Consider the following 23,781-nt stretch of genomic DNA (forward strand, 5'->3'; position numbering starts at 1 on the left):
TTTGTTTGTTTGTGGCTGTGCAGGATTTTAGTTCTCTGATGAGGGATCGAACATGGGCCTCAGCAGTGAAAGTGCCGAGAACTAAGTACTGGACTGCCAGAGAATTTCCTCAGTTAACGTCTGATGGATGAATAAATACTGACCTCTGAGGTCCTATACAATTAGCATATCATACTGAACACCATAATTTGAAAGTCCCTGCCATTTATGGAACACAAACACAGTCACATAGTCACATGTATTGGTGAATCTATAGTTCTAATACTTACAAGAAATGGATTAAAGTATTCATTATTAGGATGAATAATGACAACTGGTAGAGTAAATTTCTTTATGTTTTGGACAGATTCTTCTTGCTTTTTGAAAGAGCTAACAATTATTTTCTAAGTATAAAGAGCACTAACGTTTGTAAAAATGGTCTGCATCTTCAGGTACATTATCTCATTTACTCCTATGATCAGTTCTGTAAAATAGGTGTTATTAGATATTTTACAGTAGGATAATGAGTTCAAGGGTGATTTTTTCCCAAGATTATGCAGCTAATAAATAAAATTTATTTTATTTATTAATAAATATTGCCTATGAAGTGTGGATTCACAAAAAGTAGTGAGGGAAGATTATTTATCCTTTCTTTCATACCAAATGAAAGAGTATCCTAGTAGGCATTGGATTTGGAATCATGAGAGCAGTAGTAGAAATATCTTTAGTTTCCTTAATTTTCCTAGCATATTTTTTATACTTTCTCTAAACCGCTAAAAAGAGAGTAACATTTCACTATACAACTTCTGTACAATTTTTTACTGTGTACCGATTTCAAAATTTTCACAAATAAAAAGATACCAATGAGTTTTTCTCTACTGAATCAAGTTAGCATCACAAGGCATACCAACTAAGGGAAGGTGTTCTCCAAAAAGCCTCTAGAAATGCCATAATTGAATGTCCGTGGCGATACCTTTTCACGTCATTTCATACTAGGCGAACAGAGTTGTGAGGTAGGTTCTAAGTAAGAGTAATGGGCAGGGCTTCCCTGGTGGCGCAGTGGTTGAGAGTCCGCTTGCCGATGCAGGGAACACGGGTTCGAGCCCCGGTCCGGAAAGATCCCACATGCCGCGGAGCTACTGGGCCCGTAAGCCATGGCCGCTGAGCCTGCGCATCCGGAGCCTGTGCTCCGCAACTGGAGAGGCCACAACAATGAGAGCCCCGCGTACCACAAAAAAAAAAAAAGAGTAATGAGCAGACACCTTAAGAAGCCAAGAATGCTGCCTATCACAGATCTGTAAGCTGCAGATCGAGGACTGAGTCCCTCGACCTAATTACTACTGCTATTTTCATTAGACCGGGCTGCCTAGACTTGCTGGTAAAGCTCTCCCGTCGGATCATGGGGGTTTCAACGCTGCTCCGCCGGGCCCCAATGTTCTCACAGAAAAGATCTCCAATATGTATTCAGTGAAAAAAAGCAAGGTGTATTTCACCACTTTTGTGGGAAAAAGAGTGAAACTTTAAAAAAGAATTTATGTCTACATTTGCTTATTACACATAAATTACCAGTTGCCTACGGGCTCTCCATCTGCAAAATGTGGGTGCCGGAATTACATTAAATATTGCAAATATTAGAACAGTGCCTGGCACACGTAAGTACCATTTTACTTAGATTCTCAATCCAAATAATTCCCTGGCATAATCATATTCTAAAATACCCTTTAAAAAATCATTTTCAATTGGCAGAGGCAAGGTGAAAATGTGGCAAGCCACAGCAAAATGTTAATTACTTAAAGCAGCTCTAAATTAGGCCCAAAGCAGAGTGATCAGCCAATGCTGAAAGATGCTCGGTGAATCACAAGTACTGTACAGATACCAAAGAACTGTTCACCCTTTTACTGAGTAAATTTATTTGGTTATTACCAAGATCTTTTTTTTTTTTTCTTCCCCTAAAAGGGGTCGCGAAGATGTCTACCACAATGTATTTTAACAGTTTGCTACTCTAAATGGTACAAGCAACTTTAAGGAGAATCTTAAACAAAATACGACCTTAGATTACGATCCCAAAACACATTTACAAGTCTCAACAATGTTACTGTTACGGGTGTAACGTCTTAGTATAAAAGCACACTGTGACTGCTGTAACGTCATGGGAAAAAAATGCTCTAGGATTACGTTCCAAACCTAGGGTCTGGGGACCCCTTTAGAGGCCACGCCATGGTGACGAAAACCATCCCCCACCCCAAGCCACGTGGGGTTTTCGGCCTCCTCTCGGGCGCCTCCTTCCGCAGTCGGAGGACCAAAGAGAGTGACCTCAAGGAGGGGGCGGGGCCGGGGGCGGGGTGACTTCGGTCCCCAGTGAGCTGAGCCCGCCCGCCGCCGCCGCCGCCGCCGCCGCCGCCGCCAGCCCGGCAGGCCCACAGGTGTCCGAGGGCTCGCGGAGGAAGGACGGCGCCGGCTCGGCCCGCAGTGCAGGCTCCGCCGCTGCCGTCCTTCCTCGCTACGCGAGTGCGCCCCGAGCTGCGCCGGGCTTCCCTGCGACGCGTGTTCCCGCCGCGCTCCCGTCCCACCGAGAGCACAGATGTGAACACTGCCCGGGGAAATGGCTTGTGGCCACCGGCTGGCCGTAACGCACTGTATGGCTCGACCCCTCCAGTCCCCAAGAGTTTCGGCCGTTATCGCAACATGAGTAAGAGCACCCCTTCAGTGGTGCTCAGGAGGTTACTTACGTACGAATCAAGGAGTGATGTAGAATTTTGCTGTTCCGTAGGTGCTGTTTGGAAAAAGGATTCTCTATAAGGTATTTTAAGTGTATACGCTTATCTGCAGGCAGAGGGCCTTGGGGACAACTTTCAATGAATTGTGTGTATTTTACAGAGATCACTTCTCTCACTTTTTTCTAAACATGGGATGCTTTCCTCTTACCAACATCCGTTTTCAATTTGACTTTTTCTTTCTTAGGGTAGATGTTAACTACAATTCTGGATTTCTTGTCGAACTTCGAAATATTCAACTCGTGGTTTCTTTGCGTTTTGCTTCTTTCCCTCCTGTCACTAAATAACTGGTTAAGTTTTCAAAATATTGTCAGTTCTGTTAGTATTATCTCCGATAATGTACAAACCTAAACCATTTGAGGTGTATGGAAAGAAAGCATGGTAAAGAAGCATGGAAAATAATAAAACTAGTGTGGCACCCTAATCTTAATTTGAAATAACACTGTGCAGTTAATATTACTGTGATACACAGATTTGGCTGATTGTGGGAATCTAGTTCTAAGAGATTAGCCACTAATTAATATTTCCAAGTTAATAAATAAGAGATGAGGTAATTTGCATTGTTCTATTGCTAGTGATTGATTTTCACTGGTACTTCTTACATCTTTATCTTATTACAAACATGGACTACTAGCATATCAAGATAATCTCATTCCACATGTGTATGACTGGGTAAGGGCATTAGGAAAATGCATTGTGAAAAAAGAATGTGTGAAAGGAGAAAAGCTAGAAATATAGACCTTATAGAAAAGGCTTGGACTTCCCTGGTGGCGCCGTGGTTGAGAATCTGCCTGCCAATGCGGGAGACACGGATTCGAGCTCCGGTACGGGAAGATCCCACATGCCATGAAGCAACTAAGCCCATGCACCACAACTACTGAGCCTGCGCTCTAGAGCCCGCGAGCCACAACTACTGAGCCCACGTGCCACAACTACTGAAGCCCGTGCTCTGCAACGAGAAGCCACCGCAATGAGAAGCCTGTGCACCGCAACGAAGAGTAGCCCCCGCTCGCCGCAACTAGAGAAAGCTGCGTGCAGCAACGAAGACCCAACACAGCCAAAAATAAATAAATTAATAAATTTTAAAAGAAAAGGCTTTTGTTGCTAGAAAAAAATTAGTTATGTATTTCTAGGGAAACTTTATATAGCCTAATTTCTTTCATGAAAACTATCTCAAAGTTAAAAGAAGGCTACAAACTCCTAATGAAGAAAGAAAAACCTTAATTTTAGACGTTTGTATCTACAAAGGATGGTACATATAACAATATAGGAAGGCTATAACAAAAGACTTTCTTTTAAAAAGAAAAAAGGGCATTTGGGCTGTGAGAAGTGACTGAAAGCTAGGACTGGAAAAACAATATTCTACAATAAAATAGAAAGTAAGCACCATACAAATTTGCCTTTAGTTGCTTCCCACTGTTTTATATATTAGTTTTCCTCTTCCAGTTTGATTGTGGTCTCCTGTCCGAAAGGCAATATTTCTTTTGCACAAGCCACAGTTCTTCACTTAGCCCTGGACACATAGTAGGTTCTCAAATATTTGTTAACAGATTGGCTCAAAAAGTTGCCGTGATGTTCTACACGTGTAAGAAGAGACATAATTATCTAGTAATTAAGCTCATTAAAAATAAAGGTTCTTCTTTTTTCAGGAGTATTTCTGAGTCTGTCTGCCCTGATTGCCAAAGCGAAAAGGCCTCATCCAGTCTCACCCTAGATTTATGCCTAAATGCAGTTATAATCAATAGGATGACAGAAAATGAAGCTATTTATTTAAATGGGGTAGGCCATTTTTGAGAAGCAGTGATTTCACAGCAAGTGTTGGGGATAGTAAACTGGCTGGATAAGCTTGCTGATGCTTGTGGATCTTTGTCTCTACATGAGATCACGTGGAAAGACTGAATTTGAGAAATTCTTTTTAGATTTTTCATGCTTGCAATCAAATGAGTGTACACTGCAAAAAATGTACCAGGAGAGTAGACACACACTCAGGGTCTCGTTAATATAATAACACTAGAGTTAGAAGTAAAGCAAACTGTAGCACTGAAGTCTATTCTAAACTGAAAAACTGGACGTCTGGAGTACCACATAGTGTGAATGTGTGATACAAACTTCGAATAAAAGCTTTGGACGGAGAAAGCCAAGAGGCCAGCCCAGGAGCATATTCGGCGGGCTCTTGGCCTCGGAACTGAACCACTCGCGGATTCCCGGGCCAAAGGCGGGCCTTGTACTCTGCAGCCGAAAGGGGCGCGGGGGACAGGGGCGGGGGAGAAGCCAGCCCCGGCAGAGGAAGCGGCTCGAGGGGCTGGCCCCGGACCTGCGAGACGGCAACACTGAGAACGGGAGATGGACTGCGGGGTGAAGGAATACTCCAACCTCGGTCTGCCTTTCCCCTTAAACCAGGAACGGTACGGGGAAGATTCTGGACGTACCCGCCGGGCAGCCTCCTCGCCGCTCCACCCCCGCAGCTGTGCTGAGAGTAATTCATACAAAAGGACGACTCGCCTCTGCCCGGGGGAATCCCAGGGACCGTCGATAAACTCCCACGAACCTGGAGCCGAGGGAGCGCTCGTCCCCACCCCCCCTCCCACACGCTCTCGTCATCCTCTGGGTCAAGAGGAGCATGCGCGAGACACCGTGTGCTCGTCAGTGGGCTGAGCGCACATCGCCCACGGTCCCCGAGAAATGGGGGGAGGGGACGGCGATCGAATGGGTGCCTGGTGGAGGTGGCGCGGGGTAAACTGGGAAAGTGGTGTCGTGTGCTGGCTCCGCCCTTTTCCCGAGGGTGGGGGAGGACCATATATAAGTGCCGTAGTCCGCGTGAACGTTCTTTTTCGCAACGGGTTTGCCGCCAGGACACAGGTGAGTTCCGGGCGTGGCTTCCGTGGGCCTGGCCGCGGCCTTTGCGTGCCTTTCTTTCCCGCCGGGCCCTTGGGCGCCCTCTCCATGTTCTTGAAGCCGAATTTTGGGTGCGGATAGAGTTCGAGGCCTTGGCGGTTTCTCGAAACCCTTTGGCCTCGTGCTTCGGTGGAGGCCTGGCAGGGACGCTGTGGCCCATGCGTGGGGATCCCGCCGCGACTTCTCGCCCGCCTCGTTCGCCCCCGCTATTTACCCCAAGCGGCCGCGGTTTTTTTCCGTTCTCTGCGGTTCAGCCGAGGCCGGCCGGGGTCTGACAGGACGGGCTTTTCGGCGCTCGTCGGTTTCGGGCGGGGGGAGGGGGGCCGCGAGGAGCGGAGGGCGGCGGGCCTGCTTGGTCGGCGCACATGCCGGCGCAGCCTCGTTGGGGCGAGGCGGGGCCCGCGAGCCGCGGCGGCAGGGCGAGCCGAGCGCCGCCCCGCCCGGCACCAGTTGCGTGCGCGGAAAGATGGCCGCTCTCCGGCCCCGCTGCACGGCCTCAAAATGGAGGACGCGGCGGCTCGGGAGGGGAGCGGCGGGTGAGTCACCACACAAAGGCACCGGGCCGGTGCCTACCCGGCGCTGCTTCCTGTGACCCCGCGGCGGACGGGCGCTGTTCTGGCACCTCGGTTTCTCTCGACTCCAGGGGGGCCCTTGCCCACGATGGGGAAGTGTTCCCGCCATGTTCGGTGGTTGGAGACCAGAGTTGGGTCAGCTTGGCGCCGGTAATAGTGCTCCTTGCAGTTGGGATCGTGGCTTCTTCCCGAGCCTCCGGGACAGTGATCTGAAGGGGTTTCCCCCCCAATTTAGGTGTCGTGAAAACCACCGCTAAACCTAAGCAAAAATGGGAAAGGAGAAGACCCATATCAACATCGTTGTCATCGGACACGTAGATTCGGGGAAGTCCACCACTACTGGCCATCTGATCTACAAATGTGGTGGGATCGACAAGAGAACCATTGAAAAGTTCGAGAAGGAGGCTGCCGAGGTAGGTGAACAACAGGATGGTGTAAGGAGCTTGTCAGCAAGTACGTTAAGCGGTAATTTTCCAGAAACCGGCCCATGGTCTAGATCCCACTTGCACTACTTAAGGTACATTGTGGAGTTTGCGGTCAAGTCATGGAACGCGAACTTCGGAGAGAAAGGTGAATGCGCCAAAGTGTAGCGGCATTAAGTGGAATGCAGCATTTCTTCCGAATAAGTGGGGGGAAGGGATTTCGTGCTGGAGTTTGGTCGTGTTTTAGTTACCAAGTAACCATTCTTAATCCTTTCAGATGGGGAAGGGCTCCTTCAAGTATGCCTGGGTCTTGGACAAACTGAAGGCTGAACGCGAGCGTGGTATCACCATTGATATCTCCCTATGGAAATTCGAGACCAGCAAGTACTATGTTACCATCATTGATGCCCCAGGACACAGAGACTTCATCAAAAACATGATCACAGGCACATCCCAGGTTTGTAGGATTAGAAACTCCTGAAAATAACTTTGGGCCTCTCTTCTGCATTGACAAAGCCCTGAGTTTCTCCTTTTGAAGAGCTTTTGTTTAACAGGATGTGGCCTTGTTTTCTTTCAAAGGCTGACTGTGCTGTCCTGATCGTTGCTGCTGGTGTTGGTGAATTTGAAGCAGGTATTTCCAAGAATGGGCAGACCCGTGAGCATGCCCTTCTGGCCTACACTCTGGGTGTGAAACAACTCATTGTTGGAGTTAACAAAATGGATTCCACCGAGCCACCCTACAGTCAGAAGAGATACGAGGAAATTGTAAAGGAAGTCAGCACCTACATTAAGAAAATTGGCTACAACCCCGACACAGTAGCATTTGTGCCAATTTCTGGCTGGAATGGTGACAACATGCTGGAGCCCAGTGCTAACGTAAGTGATTTTCAGGAGTTTTACGATTGGCCCAGAAAGGGGTACATTTGATGGTACACTGACAGTCTTGTGTTTTAGATGCCGTGGTTCAAGGGATGGAAAGTCACCCGTAAAGATGGCAACGCCAGTGGAACCACACTGCTTGAAGCTCTGGATTGCATCCTGCCACCAACTCGCCCAACTGACAAGCCCTTGCGTTTGCCCCTCCAGGACGTCTACAAAATTGGTGGTAAGTTGAACGTTACGATCAGAACCTCTTTGGGTTGTTACGACGTCTTGTTCCTTCATGCAAGGTATTTATTACGTGCTGTAAACATTTTAGGTATTGGCACTGTTCCTGTGGGTCGAGTAGAGACTGGTGTTCTCAAACCTGGCATGGTGGTCACCTTTGCTCCAGTCAACGTGACAACTGAAGTGAAGTCTGTTGAAATGCACCATGAAGCTTTGAGTGAAGCCCTTCCTGGGGACAATGTGGGCTTCAATGTCAAGAATGTGTCTGTCAAAGATGTTCGTCGTGGCAATGTGGCTGGTGACAGCAAAAATGACCCACCGATGGAAGCAGCTGGCTTCACAGCTCAGGTAACACTGAAGTGACAGGTTTTTATTTACTGCTGTAAGTCTTCCAGTGTCTTTGAGACTTACTAAGTGCAAGTCTTCTTTCCAGGTGATTATCTTGAACCATCCAGGCCAAATCAGTGCCGGCTATGCACCTGTGCTGGATTGCCACACGGCTCACATTGCCTGCAAGTTTGCTGAGCTGAAGGAGAAGATTGATCGTCGTTCTGGGAAAAAGCTGGAAGATGGCCCCAAATTCTTGAAATCTGGTGATGCTGCCATCGTTGATATGGTTCCTGGCAAACCCATGTGTGTTGAGAGCTTCTCTGACTATCCTCCTTTGGGTAAGGATGCTTTTTTGGTGTAATTAAAAACTTTACTAAAGGTTTGGGGGCGAAAAAGTGTTTCTAATGGTAATATTTGTTTTAATAGGCCGCTTTGCTGTTCGTGACATGAGACAGACAGTCGCTGTGGGTGTCATCAAAGCAGTGGACAAGAAGGCAGCTGGAGCTGGCAAGGTCACCAAGTCTGCCCAGAAAGCTCAGAAGGCTAAATGAATATTATCCCCAATACCTGCCACCCCAGTCTTAATCAGTGGTGGAAGAGCGGTCTCAGAACTGTTTGTCTCAATTGGCCATTTAAGTTTAATAGCAAAAGACTGGTTAATGATAACAATGCATCGTAAAACCTTCAGAAGGAAAGGAGAATGTGTTGTGGACCATTTGTTTTGTGTGTGGCAGTTTTAAGTTATTAGTTTTTAAAATCAGTACTTTTTAATGGAAACAACTTGACCAAAAATCTGTCACAGAATTTGAGACCCATTAAAAAAGTTTAATGAGAAGCCTGTGTTTTCTTTTGGTCAACACTGTAACTTCCTATAGTACTAAGTTGCCCATAATCTGTTTCTGATATTAAGTCTGCTGAAACAAAAGAATTTTACTTTTCTGGGTTGGAGCTTCACGTTTCTTACCCTTGTGTAAGGAGAATTCACCTGTTTAAGTACATCATAGAAAGGCGTTGGTACAACACTTCACAGAACAGATAGGCAAAGTAACTGTTATGTAAGCTAGTTTGTAAGAAGGTCAAATTCTATAATATGAAAGCTCATGTTGCATATAAGATTTTGTATGGTTACATAAGTTGAGTAAATGAGTTACATCAAACTTCAGTTTCCCAGTTATGGGAAACTGCATTCACATTTACAATATTCAAGTAATTCACCTAAAATGTGAAGCCAAAATAGTATTAAGCACTGCCCTGCTAGAGTTATTGTATCCAGATTCTAGGAAAAATAAAAGATGCTGGAAGTGAACTGTGTTTCCTGTCACTTAAATAGAAATTCACTTTCTGTAGGAATTTTCATCTAATGAGCAAGGTTGGGTGAAGAGAAGAACATTGCCACACTGGAGATTAAGACAGTTTGAAAAGGTATGGTGGTAAATAAGGTCCATTTGGGATTGAGTGTAGGAGAAACTTAAATTCCAGTTTGAAAATGTTTTATGGTAAGTTCCATTTTAAAAACTACTTACTGGAAAGGAACATTGGAAGATTATAATTTGAAAGTTGCTGAAATTTGACATTTGGGCAGGGTGAAAATAGCTCTTAACGGTAATTTGGTAACCTGTAAATTGCAAGGGACTGGTCACAAGGGAAGGGAAAAACTAGGTGGTCGCAGTTAATAGTAATTGATTTAGGGTATAACTGACAACTGTCTAATGTAAATACTTGGTTTTGATATTTGGTGAATAAACACTTGTGCATTTGAGGAAAACAGTCTTAATTCTGTATTTGATATCTTGGCTTTTAGGATATGAAAGGGAAATTAAGGTAGCTGGAACTGGTGAAGTCACCAGATAAATCCTGGAGGCTTTTTTTTTTTTTGCTAATAGAAAGCATCCTGTAAGGTGTACACAGGTGAATTAACTGCAATTTGAGCATTTTTTCCTCCTTTTTGAATTTTCCTGGGTAAAATGCTTTCTCACTTACACATGAGGCTGTTGGTAAGGGCTCTAATAAAAGATTTTGTCCCCAGCTTGCCCCTTAATGTTTTGACAAGTGATGGTGTTTACTATGAAGATTATGAGACAAGAACAGTATTTTTAAGCATGCTGGCTAGTATAAAGGGTATCTGATAACACAAATCTAACAGCTGTAGGATTTATCAAGGGATTTGTGACTTCCCCACAATGAAGGTTCCACGGCAGAGAATCACTTTTCATTAAGTGGAAGAGTAGGGAGGGGAGAACAGGACAGTTTGCATGCGACTCCGTGGACTCGAGTCCGTACGTGATTTCTTTGAGCACCACCTACTGGTGGTCACTACAGATGAGTTTGCAACGTGGATTTCTAGGTTCTGGATAAAGGAGTGTTTTGCTTACTTGAGTTTTTTCCGCTAATTTCCTTTCCATGTATATGAGCTGATTATTGTAAAACAAACTGGTGCTTGACCTTGAACCACATTTTATTTTTTTAAATTGCTCTGGGTCTTAAGTTGGGGCATGCAGGATCTTTGGTTGCTGCATGAGGGATCTTTGTGGCACGTGTGCCCCCTACACTGGGAGCACAGAGTCTCAACCACTGGACCACCAGAGAAGTCCCTAAGCCACATTCTGCATTGGCCAGCTGTTGAAATAACAATGTAAGGACTCTCAAATGGAATCTCATTGGAATTTGTTGCCAGGAATTCTGGTGTGATTTCAGAATATGAAAAGTGAGAAAAAAGCATTTTGGTTCAGGAGTTTTAACAGATTGCCAGTATTGTGTATCTCATTTTTAAAGAAGTATTATGATTACTCACCCTTTATTCCCAGAATAGGCAGTCTAGAATACATGAGTTTGGGCTAGGTCAGAACTCAATAATTTTATGCTTATAATTCTCCTACAGTTAATTATTGATAATTATCTCACAAATCAGATGCATCAAGAGCTCAGCTATCTGGATGACAATTTACTCAATCTGTTTCAGTGTGGTAATTTCAAAATGTTTTAACTGGAGACTGATGTTTAAATATTGCCCTATGGCCCTCAAAACAACTGAAAACACCTTAGTTTTTTGAATATTTGTTCTAAATGTTCTTTTTTAGACAAAAGTGTAAATTGACTACACCTTACAAATCTTGTTGGAAAGTGTCAATAATAAATTGCCAACTTAGGAGGCTGACTTTGAGGTCTGATGTTAGATGCAGTTTTTGCAAGAGCAATTCATCTGGTTATTTGAGTTCTGTCTGATCTGCCCAACACAGGCTAACTGCCTAAGTGGTGAAGAGCTCTTGATTTTCAGTAATTTGCAGAACGTGGTGTAAAAATCTTGAATATTACCAGGACAGGACTATGGGTTTTATTTTCATTAAAATGTATTTACCTTAGTTAACTTTCCCACCAAGTTGAGCACTAAGCTCAAGAAGCAGCTGTTCCTGGTTGTATATTCACAGTTCTTGTAATGGGCAACTCTAGAAAAGGGGTGACAACTAATTTCTTGTGTGTCAAGATGCCCTTTCATGTTATCCATTGATAGATGCTAGATGTTTGTCATCGTGAAATGCTGCCCAAATAAGTAAGTTGAGAATTAAAGTTACATTACAGAGTTAGGACCTGTGTCTTGAAGGGAGTGAACAGCATGAGTGCTCAGTCCTGTGATTGGAGGAGAACATGCGCTTTCATGAGACCAGAGGGAGGAATAGGATGTATTTTCCTTTTTTTTTTTTTTTTTAAATCTTGCTGAAATTTTCTTCTCCTGATCTGGTTTTACATTTCGTGACTTTGTGTTCTTTTTTCACTTCTAAACCCATAAGTTCTCTCACCCAGGTGGCATCGGAGTCCTCTGTTACTTGCCAGCCTCTGGGAACTTCCATGACTAGTTAAAACTACAATTGAAGTTTTACATTGCTTGCTCAGTTGATAGTGATTTAGAAAAAAGAAAACTTTTCTTTGTTAGGAAATTAACACAGGGCTCCTGAAAGGTCACTGACCTCTGATCCAATGGAAACCTTGAAAAGGTCATATGGCTTTATTCAGAAGGTTATGCTGTAGTCTTGCAGTCATCAGAAATGAGTGAAATAAGTAGTGAAATTGTCATTTAATTTGGACAGCCCTCAGCATGCTGGTGGATCTCTAAGCATTTAGAGCTCAGTTTGTGGTCTCCATGGGAAAGACATCATGACAACAAAGATACTGTTAAATTAATGTTACAATAATTACAAGTAAGCAAAAGAGTATTAGAAAACTGTTAAATTAATGTTACAGTAATTACAAGTAAGCAAAGAGTATTAGAAAACTTAGTAAGCAAGAGATTTGGAAGTTATCCCCATTTTTTAATTGAGGTAACACTAAAATTCACCCTTTTAAAGTATGTAGTTCTGCAAGTTTTGATAAATGCAGTCACAATCAAGCTATAGAGTACTTCCATCACCCCTCCCCCTACCCCAAATTCCCCTGGGCCCCTTTGTAGTGAGCCCCTCTCCTCTACCTCTAACCCTTGGTAACCACTGACCTATGTTCTGTGCCTGTAATTTTGTTTTGCGGCCATGTCACATACCTGGATTCATACAGTATGATGTAGCCTTTTGAGTCTGGCTTCTTCCATTCAGCGTGATGCATCTGAGATTCGTCTGTTTGGCATACATCAGTAATCTGTTCCTTTTTAATGACTAAGTTTGTTTACAGCTGAGAGATGTTGGTGGTTTCCAGTTTTGGATTAATTACGAATAAACAATAAATATGCACATATAGGTTTGTGTGTGACTAGGTTTTTGTTTTACTTGTTTAAATACTTAGGAGTGGGATTGCTTAGTCGTTGGCAAGCGTATACCTTACCTGTGTAAGAAACTGCTCAACTGTTTTGCAAAGTGAATGAACTGTTAGTAATAGATTAAGTGAAATTTTAAATTTTGATTATTTTCAAGGAAGAAAATTAATTTGACTGAGTGTTACACTGAGATTCTGTAGGACACTTGTGCCTAGTGGTGTGAACAAAATGGACACAGTTCTTGCCCTTTGAGTTTATAATATACTGGCAGAGCTGGATACTAACTGAATAAGTAGATGATTTGGAGTTGTGGTGATGCTCTGAAGGGAAAGAGAAGGGTACTGTGAGGGAGAAGAGTGAAAGGGACATAATTTAGGTTGGCTAGAGATGGTATTTGTCAGGAATAGAGGAGAACTGAAGGATAAGTAGAAGTTACTGAATTAGAGGATGTGAAAACATTGCATTACTTAGACATCGCCATATATGAGGCTTACCTTGGCCTCAACAATTACATAGAATCAGAAATGTCTAAGAAAACCTAAAAGCCTTTTAATCTAAGCTACTCAGATCAACTTTGAATATATTCATTGAAATTTTTGCTGATTACTTCATCAGGGTGTGTGGTTGTCATTGGAGGGCAGGGATATCTCATTGAATCCTCAACAGTCTTTGTAGGGGCAGATAATCCTATTACAGATGACAGACTGAGGGGTGGAGAGAGGCTCCTAAATCATCCCATTGCTGGATGAAATTTTTTCTTGAGATTTACTTAAACTTGACTACTGGTAATTTAAATCATACCTAGGCTATTCTCTTGGAATAATTAAACTGTCATTCTCTTTGTTTTAAGAACCACTAATTTACTTGAAGATACCAATGAATACCTCTTAGTCACATCTGAGCTAAACACTTGCAGTTCCTACAGCTGTTTCATTTTTTTAAATTGAAGTATAGTTGATTTACAACTGTTGTGTTAGTTTCAGATGTACAGCAAAGTGATTCAGTTATATATATTCTTTTTCAGACTCTTATAGGTTGTTACAAAATATTGAGGCTAGTTCCCTGTGCTATACAGTAGGTCCTTGTTGGTTATCCATTTTTTTGTTTTTGTTTATTTTTGGCCTCACCACATGGCATGCCGTATCTTAATTCCCTGGTGAGGGATTGAACCTGTGTGCCCCCTGCAGTGGAAGCCCAGAGTCTTAACCACTGAACCACCAGGGAAGTCCCTGGGTATCTATTTTTCTTTCTTTTTTTTGTATGATTCCATTTATATGAAATGTCTAGACAGAGCCATAGAGAAAGCAGTGATTTAAAATGTTCTAGGGCTTCCCTGGTGGCGCAGTGGTTGAGAGTCCGCCTGCCGATGCAGGGGATGCGGGTTCATGCCCTGGTCCAGGAGGATCCCACATGCCGCGGAGCTGCTGGGCCCGTGAGCCATGGCCGCTGAGCCTGTGCGTCTGGAGCCTGTGTTCTGCAGCGGGAGAGGCCGCAGCAGTGAGAGGCCCGCATACCAGACACACACACACACACACAAATTTTTAATGTTCTAAAATTTAGTGGTGGTTACACAACTGTAGATGTACTCAAAACCATTGACTTGTATATTTTAAATAGGTGAATGTTGGGCTTCCCTGGTGGCGCAGTGGTTAAGAATCTGCCTGCCAGTGCAGGGGACATGGGTTTGAGCCAAAGATCCTACATGCTGCGGAGCAACTACGCTTACTGTACACCACAACTGCTGAGCCCACGAGCCACAACTACTGAAGCCCATGTGCCTAGAACCCGTGTTCTGCAACGAGACGCCACAATAATGAGAAGCCCACGCACTGCAACAAAGAGTAGCCCCCGCTTGCTGCAACTAGAGAAAGCCCGTGTGCAGCAAAGAAGACCCAACGCAGCCAAAAAAAAAAAAAAATTTTTTTTTTAAAGAGGTTAATGTTACAGTATATGAACTATATCTCAAAAAAGCTTTTTAAAAAATGTCAGGGATCAGGGGAGCCCAGAGGTCAGTTGTTGAAGGCCAAGTGTCCATCGTGGGTTGATTTTGCTGTCTTGTCTTTGATCAACACACTAAACAAGGCTGTTGCTACAAAATGTTGAAGTCTTTTCCTGGCCGTGAAAGAGACCTCTGTGCTCAGTTGGCAGGCCTCAGTTTCCCTAAATAGTCTGATATTGGTGGGGGGGTGCGGTTGTGTGTGTGTGGGAATATGGCTGGTGAACAAAAGTGACTTGGAGTAGCACCACCTGTGTAGCAGGCCCTGGCTGGCTTCAGGTGTGTGTGAGCGGGGAGAGGATGGAGGTTGTCCCAGGTTTCTATGCTAAATGCCTCTCAGTCACCCCAAGAATTATCTCTGATGGCTTGGGGGGGTCCCCTGGGCTCAGAGCAGTTCTTGCTTAGGATTTCTCAGAGTTGCAGTCAGACTATGATAGGGCCTGGAGTTATCTAGAAGGCTTTTTCACACATTTGTCTGGCAATTGATGCTGGCTTGTCAGCTGGGACCTCAGCTGGAACTGTCAGCTGGAACACCTAACTGTGACCGTTCCATGTGGCCTAGGCTTCTTCGTAGCATGGCGGCTAGGTTCCAAGAGTGAGTATCCCACGGGAACCAGGTAGAAGCCTTATTACCTTTTATAGGACTCAGCTTTGGAATTCATATAATGTCACTTCTGCTGTAGTCACTGGCTCATTCCATAGACACCCAGCTCTAGGTGAGAGGTGTGGTACCATCATGTCGTAGTAAGAGCATGTGGGAGGGAAGATGTTATGGTGACCATGTTTGGAAAATACCCTATTTTTAATGTAAAAGTGTGTATATGTTAACACCAAACTTCTAACTTATCCCCCTACCCACTACCCCTATGGTAACCTTATGCTTGTTTTCTATCTGTGGGTCTTATTTCTGTTTTGTACATAGGTTCATTGGTATCGTGTTTTTTAAGATTCCACATATGAGGGATATCATGATATTTGACTGACTTCACTTAGTATGATAATCTCTAGGTCTATCTATGTTGCTGCAAATGGCTTTTTTTTTTTAATGTCTGAGTAGTAGTCCATTGCATAGATATACTGTTATCTTCTTTATCCAGTCATCTGCTGAAGGACATTTAGATTGCTTCTATGTCTTGGCTATTATAAGTAGTGCTGTTATGAACATAGGGGTGCATGTACCTTTGAATTATAGTTTTCTCCAGATATATGTGGAGTGGGATTGCTGTATAATGACAACTCTGTTTTTAGTTTAGTTTAGTTTTGTTTTGTTTTTTGCGATACGAGGGCCTCACACTGCTGTGGCCTCTCCCGTTGCGGAGCACAGGCTCCAGACGCGCAGGCCCAGCGGCCATGGTTCACAGGCCCAGCCGCTCTGCGGCACGTGGGATCTTCCCAGACCAGGGCACAAACCCATGTCCCCTGCATTGGCAGGCGGACTCTGCATCCCATAGGTTTTGGATCATCCTGTTTTCATTGTAATTTGTCTCTAGGTATTTTTTTATTTCCTCTTTGATTTCTTCAGTGATCTCTTGTTTATTTAGTAACGTATTGTTTACCCTCTATGTGTTTGTGTTTTTTACGTTTTTTTCCCTGTAATTCATTTCTAATCTCATAGCATAATGGTCAGAAAAGATACTTGATATGATTTCAATTTTCTTAAATTTACTGAGGCTTGATTTGTGACCCAAGCTGTGATCTATCCTGGAGAATATTCCATGCACACTTGAGAAGAAAGTGTAATCTGCTGTTTTTGGATGGAATGTCCTATAAATATCAGTTACATGTATCTGGTCTATGGTGTCATTTAAAGCTTCTGTTTCCTTCTTTATTTTCATTTTGGTTGATCTTTACATTGGTGTTAAGTGAGGTGTTGAAGTCCCCCACTATTGTTGTGTTACCGTCAATTTCCTCTTTTATAGCTGTTAGCAGTTGCCTTATGTATTGAGGTGCTCTTTTGTGGGGTGCATATATGTATTTACAATTGTTATATCTTCTTCTTGGATTGATCCCTTGATCATTATGTAGTGTCCTTCCTTGTCTCTTGTAACATTCTTTATTTTAAAGTCTATTTTATCTGAGTATTGCTACTCCAGCTTTCTTTTGATTTCCATTTGCATGGAATATCTTTTTCCATCCCCTCACTTTCAGTCTGTATGTGTCCCTAGGTCTGAAGTGGGTCTCTTGTAGACAGCATATATATGGGTCTTGTTTTTGTATCCATTCAGCAAGCATGTGTCTTTTGGTTGGAGCATTGAATCCATTCACGTTTAAGGTAATTATTGATATGTATGTTCCTATGACCATTTTCTTAATTGTCTTGGGTTTGCTTTTGTAGGTCCTTTTCTTCTCTTGTGTTTCCCAGTTAGAGAAGTTCCTTCAGCATTTGTTGTAGAGCTGCTTTGGTGGTGCTGAATTTTCTTAGCTTTTGCTTGTCTGTAAAGCTTTTGATTTCTCCATCGAATCTGAATGAGATCCTTGCCGGGTAGAGTAATCTTGCTTGTAGGTTCTTCCCTTTCATCACTTTAAGTATATCATGGCACTCCCTTCTGGCTTGTAGAGTTTCTGCTGAGAAATCAGCTGTTAACCTTTTGGGAGTTCCCTTGTATGTTATTTGTCGTTTTTCCCTTGCTGCTTTCAATAATTTTTCTTTGCCTTTAATTTTTGCCAATTTGATTACTGTGTGTCTCGGCGTGTTTCTCCTTGGGTTTATCCTGTATGGGACTTGCTGCGCTTCCTGGACTTGGGTGGCTATTTCCTTTCCCATGTTAGGGAAGTTTTCGACTATAGTCTCTTCAGATATTTTCTCTGGTCCTTTCTCTCTCTCTTCTCCTTCTGGGACCCCTATAATGTGAACGTTGGTGTCTCAGAGGTCTCTTAGGCTCTGTCTTTATTTGTTTTCATTGTTTTTTCTTTATTCTCTTCCACGGCAGTGAATTCCACTATTCTGTCTTCCAGGTCACTTATCCATTCTTCTGCCTCAGTTACTCTGCTATTGATTCCTTCTAGTGTAGTTTTCATTTCAGTTATTGTATTGTTCATCTCTGTTTGTTTGTTCTTTAATTCTTCTAGGTCTTTGTTAAACATTTCTTGCATCTTCTCGATCTTTGCCTCCATTGTTTTTCCAAGGTCCTGGATCATCTTCACTATCGTTATTCTGAATTCTTTTTCTGGAAGGTTGCCTATCTCCACTTCATTTAGTTGTTTTCTGGGGTTTTTTCCTGTACCTTCATCTGGTACACAGCCCTCTGCCTTTTCATCTTGTCTATCTTTCTGTGGATGTGGTTTTTGTTCCATAGGCTGCAGGATTGTAGTTCTTCTTGCTTCTGCTGTCTGCCCTCTGGAGGATGAGGCTATCTAAGAGGCTTGTGCAGGTTTCCTGATGGGAGGGACTGTTGGTGTGCTACAGCTGTTTCTTGATCTAGATTCTTCCCATGCCATTCCCCCTCGCAGACAGTTTATAGCTTTAAAGTGTTTTCACCAAAATTAAACATATTATGGCTGCGGATGCATAAAAGACTGGTTTCTTAACCTAGAGTGTACTTTTATTAATGTGACCCAAGAGGTAAAGTCACCTTTTTTCCTAAATTTCCTAGTTTCATTGATTGATACATTTGGACTGGATGACCAGAGTGCTGCAAACGGGAAAATGATGTCCCTTTCATCATCTAGCCAATGGGCACAATACTGTCGATCTCTTAAGATTGTTGTGAGGATGCAGTGAGTTAGTGGATTGGCCTACTGTAAGCAGCCAATAAAAGGTAACTTTTTAAATTTTTTGATTATTTATTATTTTTAATTTATTTATTTTTGGCTGCACTGGGTCTTCGTTGCCATGCACGGGCTTTGTCTAGTTGCGGCGAGCGGGGGCTACTCTTCATTGCAGTGTGCACAGATTTCTCATTGCGGTGGCTTCTCTTATTGCAGAGCACCGGCTCTTGGCACGCGTGCTTCTGCAGTTGTGGCACCAGGGCTCAGTAGTTGTGGCTCACAGTCTCTAGAGCACAGGCTCAGTAGTTGTGGTGCATGGGCTTAGTTGCTCCATGGCATGTGGGATCTTCTAGGACCAGGGCTCCAAGCCTTGTCCTCTGCATTGGCAGGCGGATTCTTAACCACTGCATCACCAGGGAAGTCCCAAAAGGGAACTTTTATTATTACAGTTGTTTGGAAGATCACAATACATTCAGCAACTCCATTGTACTTCTGGATTATGGTAAACAAACATTACCTGATATATATATATATATATATATATATATATATATACGTATTTTTTTGGTATTCCATTTATGTGATACGTCTAGAATAGGCAAATCCACAGAGACAAAGTTGATTGGTATTTGCCAGAGGGGGGAATAAGGAGTAACCTTTAATTAAGGGGCATGGGCTTTTTTTTGGCGGGGGGAGGTGCTGAAAATATTCTGGAATTAAATAGTGATGATAGTTGTGCAACCTTGTGAATTTACTAAAAACCACTGAATTGTACATTTTAAAAGGATAAATTATATCATAAAAAAGCAGATGTGTATATATATATATATATACATATATATGTATATATATAAAATGGCAGAAAACAGGAGTGACAGCCAGAGTCACTGTTACTAGGCACCGTCCTCAGCCCTGCCCATGCCTGGGCACAGCAGTGGGACACCCCTGCCCTCACTCTCACTGACCAGCCATGGGAACTGAGTCATTACCTGATTTTTTAAATATAAAATATATTTTAGGAAGGTCTCCTTTAAACTATATTGCATCGTTATTTTTTCTTTTTTACAAATAAACCTTTATTTTGGAATAACTTTAGATTTATAGAAAAGTTGTGAAGATAGGTAAGAGTTCCCATATATGCCTCACCTAGTTTGTTTCCCCTGATGTTATCATCCTGCATTACCACAGAACATTTATCAAAACTAAGAAACCAACATTGTTTGTTACTGTTAATCTCCAGACTTTATTCAGATTTTGCCAGTTTTTTCTACTAATGGCCTTTTTTCTGTCCCAGGACCCAATCCAAGACACCACTGTGTGATTAATTTTAAAAACTCAATTGTTGGGAGTTTATATTTACATCTCTGCTATACGTCATCATTTTGTTGAGATAATTCTGAAATTGGAGCCTGCTACCTAGCATGTTAAATAAAAATGTGGGCTCTGTCATTTACACATCTAAAATTTTATGTTTCTGTAGTTTTACTTAAATTATTGATAAGTACTAAACAAACCAGGTCCCAGAACAGGGAACTGTGGTATTGCACTAGAGAACTGCTATTTAATTTTGATGGTCTCACCAATTGCAAATTCACTTAATAATACTATAACTATGCCATACTTTACCATTTTAATCACAAGGTAATCATAATTAAAATTGTATCAAATGTTTGGTTAAAGCAAGGTGATGTAGGTGATAGCTTTAAATTTATTTCCCCTTTTTGAGCAGACGGAAAAAATTTGCTCTGCCACTTAATAAAGTCATGGTGGGAGTAAAGTGTTTGTATAAGGAATTTACATTTTCTATTTTAACCAATCATGGTCTCCCTAAAAGAGTTCAGGTAGTTTAGGCTTTTTGTCAAACTTTACAACATATATAGTTTGGATACTGCCTTTAGCACAATCTCTTTTGAGACATTGTGTAAAGTGTAGGTTATTGCTTGTGTAAAGCCAAATAGATTTTTAAATAGACATTGTCAAAAGTAGGTAGTTTTGTTTATTGTAGTGAGAGTAGCTGGCAGCAAAAGCCAAGACAAGACAGCATAGTACGATCCTGCAACTGTGGTTTCCATAGGTTAAGCAACGGATAGCTACTTAAAAAAAAAAAAAATTCCACTTGGTTAAATTTTCAGTAAAATCATGTGGTTGCGAGAATACCCTAGTTGGTGTTGCACTAGTAGGGTTACCACATAAGCAGTCTGAGTTTGAGTTCCAGTGCTGTCTGGAGCCACCCAAGCTGAGGATGTGGTCCTCTCAGCCTGCTGCTGAGGGCATCTGCAACGTTTTCTGAGGCCAGGGTTGTAACCATTTAGATTTAAGGGGTGCAGCTATGTCATCGCAAAAAGCAAGGGCCTGACCCAGACGACCTGTAGCCCCTCACTTTAGCTATTGTCTTACCTTCCTGATTGACCCTTTGGACTTCTATTTAGCCTCCTACAGGATTCTGTGTAGAAACTGGCAACTCAGTAAATGTCTAATGATAAATGACGTGGTTTTTATTCATTCATGGTTGGGTGTAGAGAACATTTTCTCATACTGTCTTTATGTTGAGGTTAGGGAATGCATCTCTTGGAACCCAGTTTCTCATATTTTATATAACTCCTTATACGTATTTTTCTTCAAAGCTCTGACAACTGTCTCTGAAGTTTGTTAAACTGCCCCACCCCCGCCCCTGCTTGAGGTTGATCTGTGTGAAATTGGAAATAACATCAGTAAGTTTCTTTTCATTGTTTGAAACACTGCATGCCTGCACAACGCACACAGTCTGATCCTGTATTAAATACAGTATAATCTAGAAGTGTTTCCTTTTAAAGTTAGGCAGTGTTTTTTATGTATATTTATGCATTTTAAAATTTCAATCGCCCATCTAAAAGAATTCAAAGAGCAAGCAACATAAGACTAAAAATGAATTAATTATGAGGCACTGGATTTTAAAAAATAGTTGTTTAGTCTAGCAAACACTTGAAAAACATAGCAACTCCATAAATGCTTAGCATGAAATGGTCAACAAAGGGTGGGAGTGGGAACTGAAGGTTAAGCCAAAAATAACAGATTGTTTAGGAGGGATGGAGACACTTTTTATCCCATGTAGGACCTCTGGGTAAGGAAAGGAGGACCTTTCCTTAGGAGGAAAAAACCCACTTGAAAGTGGGCATTGGGAAAGGCATTGGGAAGTCAGAATACCTGAGATCCATGCTCAACAGCGACTTGGAATTACATTTTAATCGCATCACTTAAGTTAAAGCCTAGGAAGAGATCAATAAGACTTGTTTTTATAAGCTTTTTAGAAAAATTTACTTTGAGGAATACACAGATGTAAAAGAATCTTAATGTATTGGAGGCTTTTGCATCAGGGAGTAGTGCTATTATTCAAACAGATTAGTCTTTTCCAAACTTTTTTGATTAGAATCCACAGTGAGAGATATATTTTCTATTGTAATACAGTACAAACACATCGTATTTCATTGTACCTAAGATGTTTTAAATTGGAAGTCAGAAATGCTGCCAATTATTATTGTAAGATATTTCTTTTTGTAAGATATTGATTATAGGACATACACCAATTTAGAGATGATAAATACAGAAAAAACTATGCATCTTAAAATTGATGAAATATAATGTGTATATGAATTACTGAAACAAAAGTTTCAGACAATAGTACTTACTACGTATGACGAAAAAAATTTCATGGGGGCTTCCCTGCTGGCGCAGTGGTTGAGAGTCTGCCTGGGGACACGGGTTCATGCCCCGGTCTGGGAGGATCCCACGTGCCGCGGAGCGGCTGGGCCCGTGAGCCATGGCCGCTGAACCTGCGCGTCCAGAGCCGGTGCTCCACAACGGGAGAGGCCACAGCAGTGAGAGGCCTGCGTACGGCAAAAAAAAAAAAAAAATTAATTAATTTCATGACCTGATAATGAATTGCAACCAGCAGTTTGAAACATGTTGATCTAGGTCAGAAACAGTCAAAAGTGAGGTTCTAGGACCTCCCTGGTAGTGGTTCAGTGGTTAAGACTCCATGCTCCCGGGTCAGGGGGCACGGGTTCAAACCCTTGTTGAGGAAGATCCTACATGCTGCATGGCACGGCAAAAAAAAAAAAAAAAAAGCAATGTTCTAGATCAAAAGAGTTGCATTCTTTTATTTTTTTTACAAATAAATTTGTTTATTTTTTTGGCTGCGTTGGGTCTTTGTTGCTACACATGGGCTTTCTCTAGTTGTGGTGAGCAGGGGCTAGCTACTCTTTGTTGCAGTGCACGGGCTTCTCATTGTGGTGGCTTTTGTTATTGCGGAACATGGGCTCTAGGTGTGCAGGCTTCAGTAGTTGTGGCACACGGGCTCAGTCGTTGTGGCTCGCAGGCTCTAGAGTGCAGGCCCAGTAGTTGTGGCGCACAGGCTTAGTTGTTCCACGGCATGTGGGATCTTCCCGGACCAGGGCTTGAACCCGTGTTCCCTGCATTGGCAGGTGGATTCTTAACCACTGCGCCGCCAGGGAAGCCCCAAGAGTTGCATTCTTTCTCTATGGCATAAAAGTATAGGATCTCAATCTATATACTTGTCCACAGGCATTCAAGTAGGCCCAAAGTTTATATTTGAAAAAAATTTTGTCTTGCCCACAAATCATCATAGTTCACCTCTCATTGGAAGTTGGAATAGCTTTTAGACTTGAGTTTCTGTAACAGAATGAGTTCACTTTTCTGCACAACTGAACTCCTCTAGTACTTCAACAATACAAATTATTTGTATTCTAGGTTCCTGAGCCAGCACACACTGTAAAATTAATTACAGTTTTGTTTCTGTCACAAGCCACTGAGACAGTGGATATTTATGAAGGATATTTATGAAGGCAAGGCAGGCTCGGTTGGCTGAGCTTTAGAATAACCTATGGAGCTTGTTCAACATAGATGCCAAGACATTTCCAGGGCAACTGAATCAGAACTGCTTGTGATAAAGCTTGCCTGTCTACTTTTACAAGCTCTGTTAGGAATTCTGATGTCCAACTAAGTTTAAGAATCATTGTGGGCTTCCCTGGTGGCGCCGTGGTTGAGAGTATGCCTGCTGATGCAGGGGACACGGGTTCGTGCCCCGGTCCGGGAAGATCCCACATGCCCCGGAGCAGCTGGGCCCGTGAGCCATGGCCGCTGAGCCTGCGTGTCTGGAGCCTGTGCTCCGCAACAGGAGAGGCCACAGCGGTGAGAGGCCCGCATACCGCAAAAAAAAAAGAATCCACCTGCCAATGCAGGCGGCATGGGTTCGATCCCAGGT

At 42.7% G+C, this 23,781-nt stretch overlaps 1 protein-coding gene across 1 annotated transcript; it reads left to right on the forward strand.

The window, feature by feature from the left end:
• The first annotated feature begins 5,379 nt into the window (after positions 1–5,379).
• On the forward strand, positions 5,380–9,844 carry EEF1A1 (eukaryotic translation elongation factor 1 alpha 1). Its single transcript, XM_059035964.2, has 8 exons — positions 5,380–5,612; positions 6,456–6,633; positions 6,920–7,099; positions 7,222–7,518; positions 7,597–7,747; positions 7,841–8,097; positions 8,183–8,417; positions 8,506–9,844. The coding sequence occupies exons 2-8, from the start codon at positions 6,490–6,492 to the stop codon at positions 8,628–8,630; spliced, it is 1,389 nt and encodes a 462-aa protein (XP_058891947.1). The 5' UTR covers positions 5,380–5,612; positions 6,456–6,489; the 3' UTR covers positions 8,631–9,844.
• The last annotated feature ends 13,937 nt before the right edge of the window (positions 9,845–23,781 follow it).

The sequence above is a fragment of the Kogia breviceps genome, chromosome 13 (assembly GCF_026419965.1).
Source record: "Kogia breviceps isolate mKogBre1 chromosome 13, mKogBre1 haplotype 1, whole genome shotgun sequence".
Classification (NCBI taxonomy): domain Eukaryota; kingdom Metazoa; phylum Chordata; class Mammalia; order Artiodactyla; family Physeteridae; genus Kogia; species Kogia breviceps.

Coding starts and splice junctions, on each gene's coding strand:
- EEF1A1 (XM_059035964.2), top strand. CDS start 6,490: ATGGGAAAGGAGAAGACCCATATCAACATCGTTGTCATCGGACACGTA. Junction 6,634..6,919: donor TCGAGAAGGAGGCTGCCGAG/GTAGGTGAACAA, acceptor TAATCCTTTCAG/ATGGGGAAGGGCTCCTTCAA. Junction 7,519..7,596: donor TGCTGGAGCCCAGTGCTAAC/GTAAGTGATTTT, acceptor CTTGTGTTTTAG/ATGCCGTGGTTCAAGGGATG.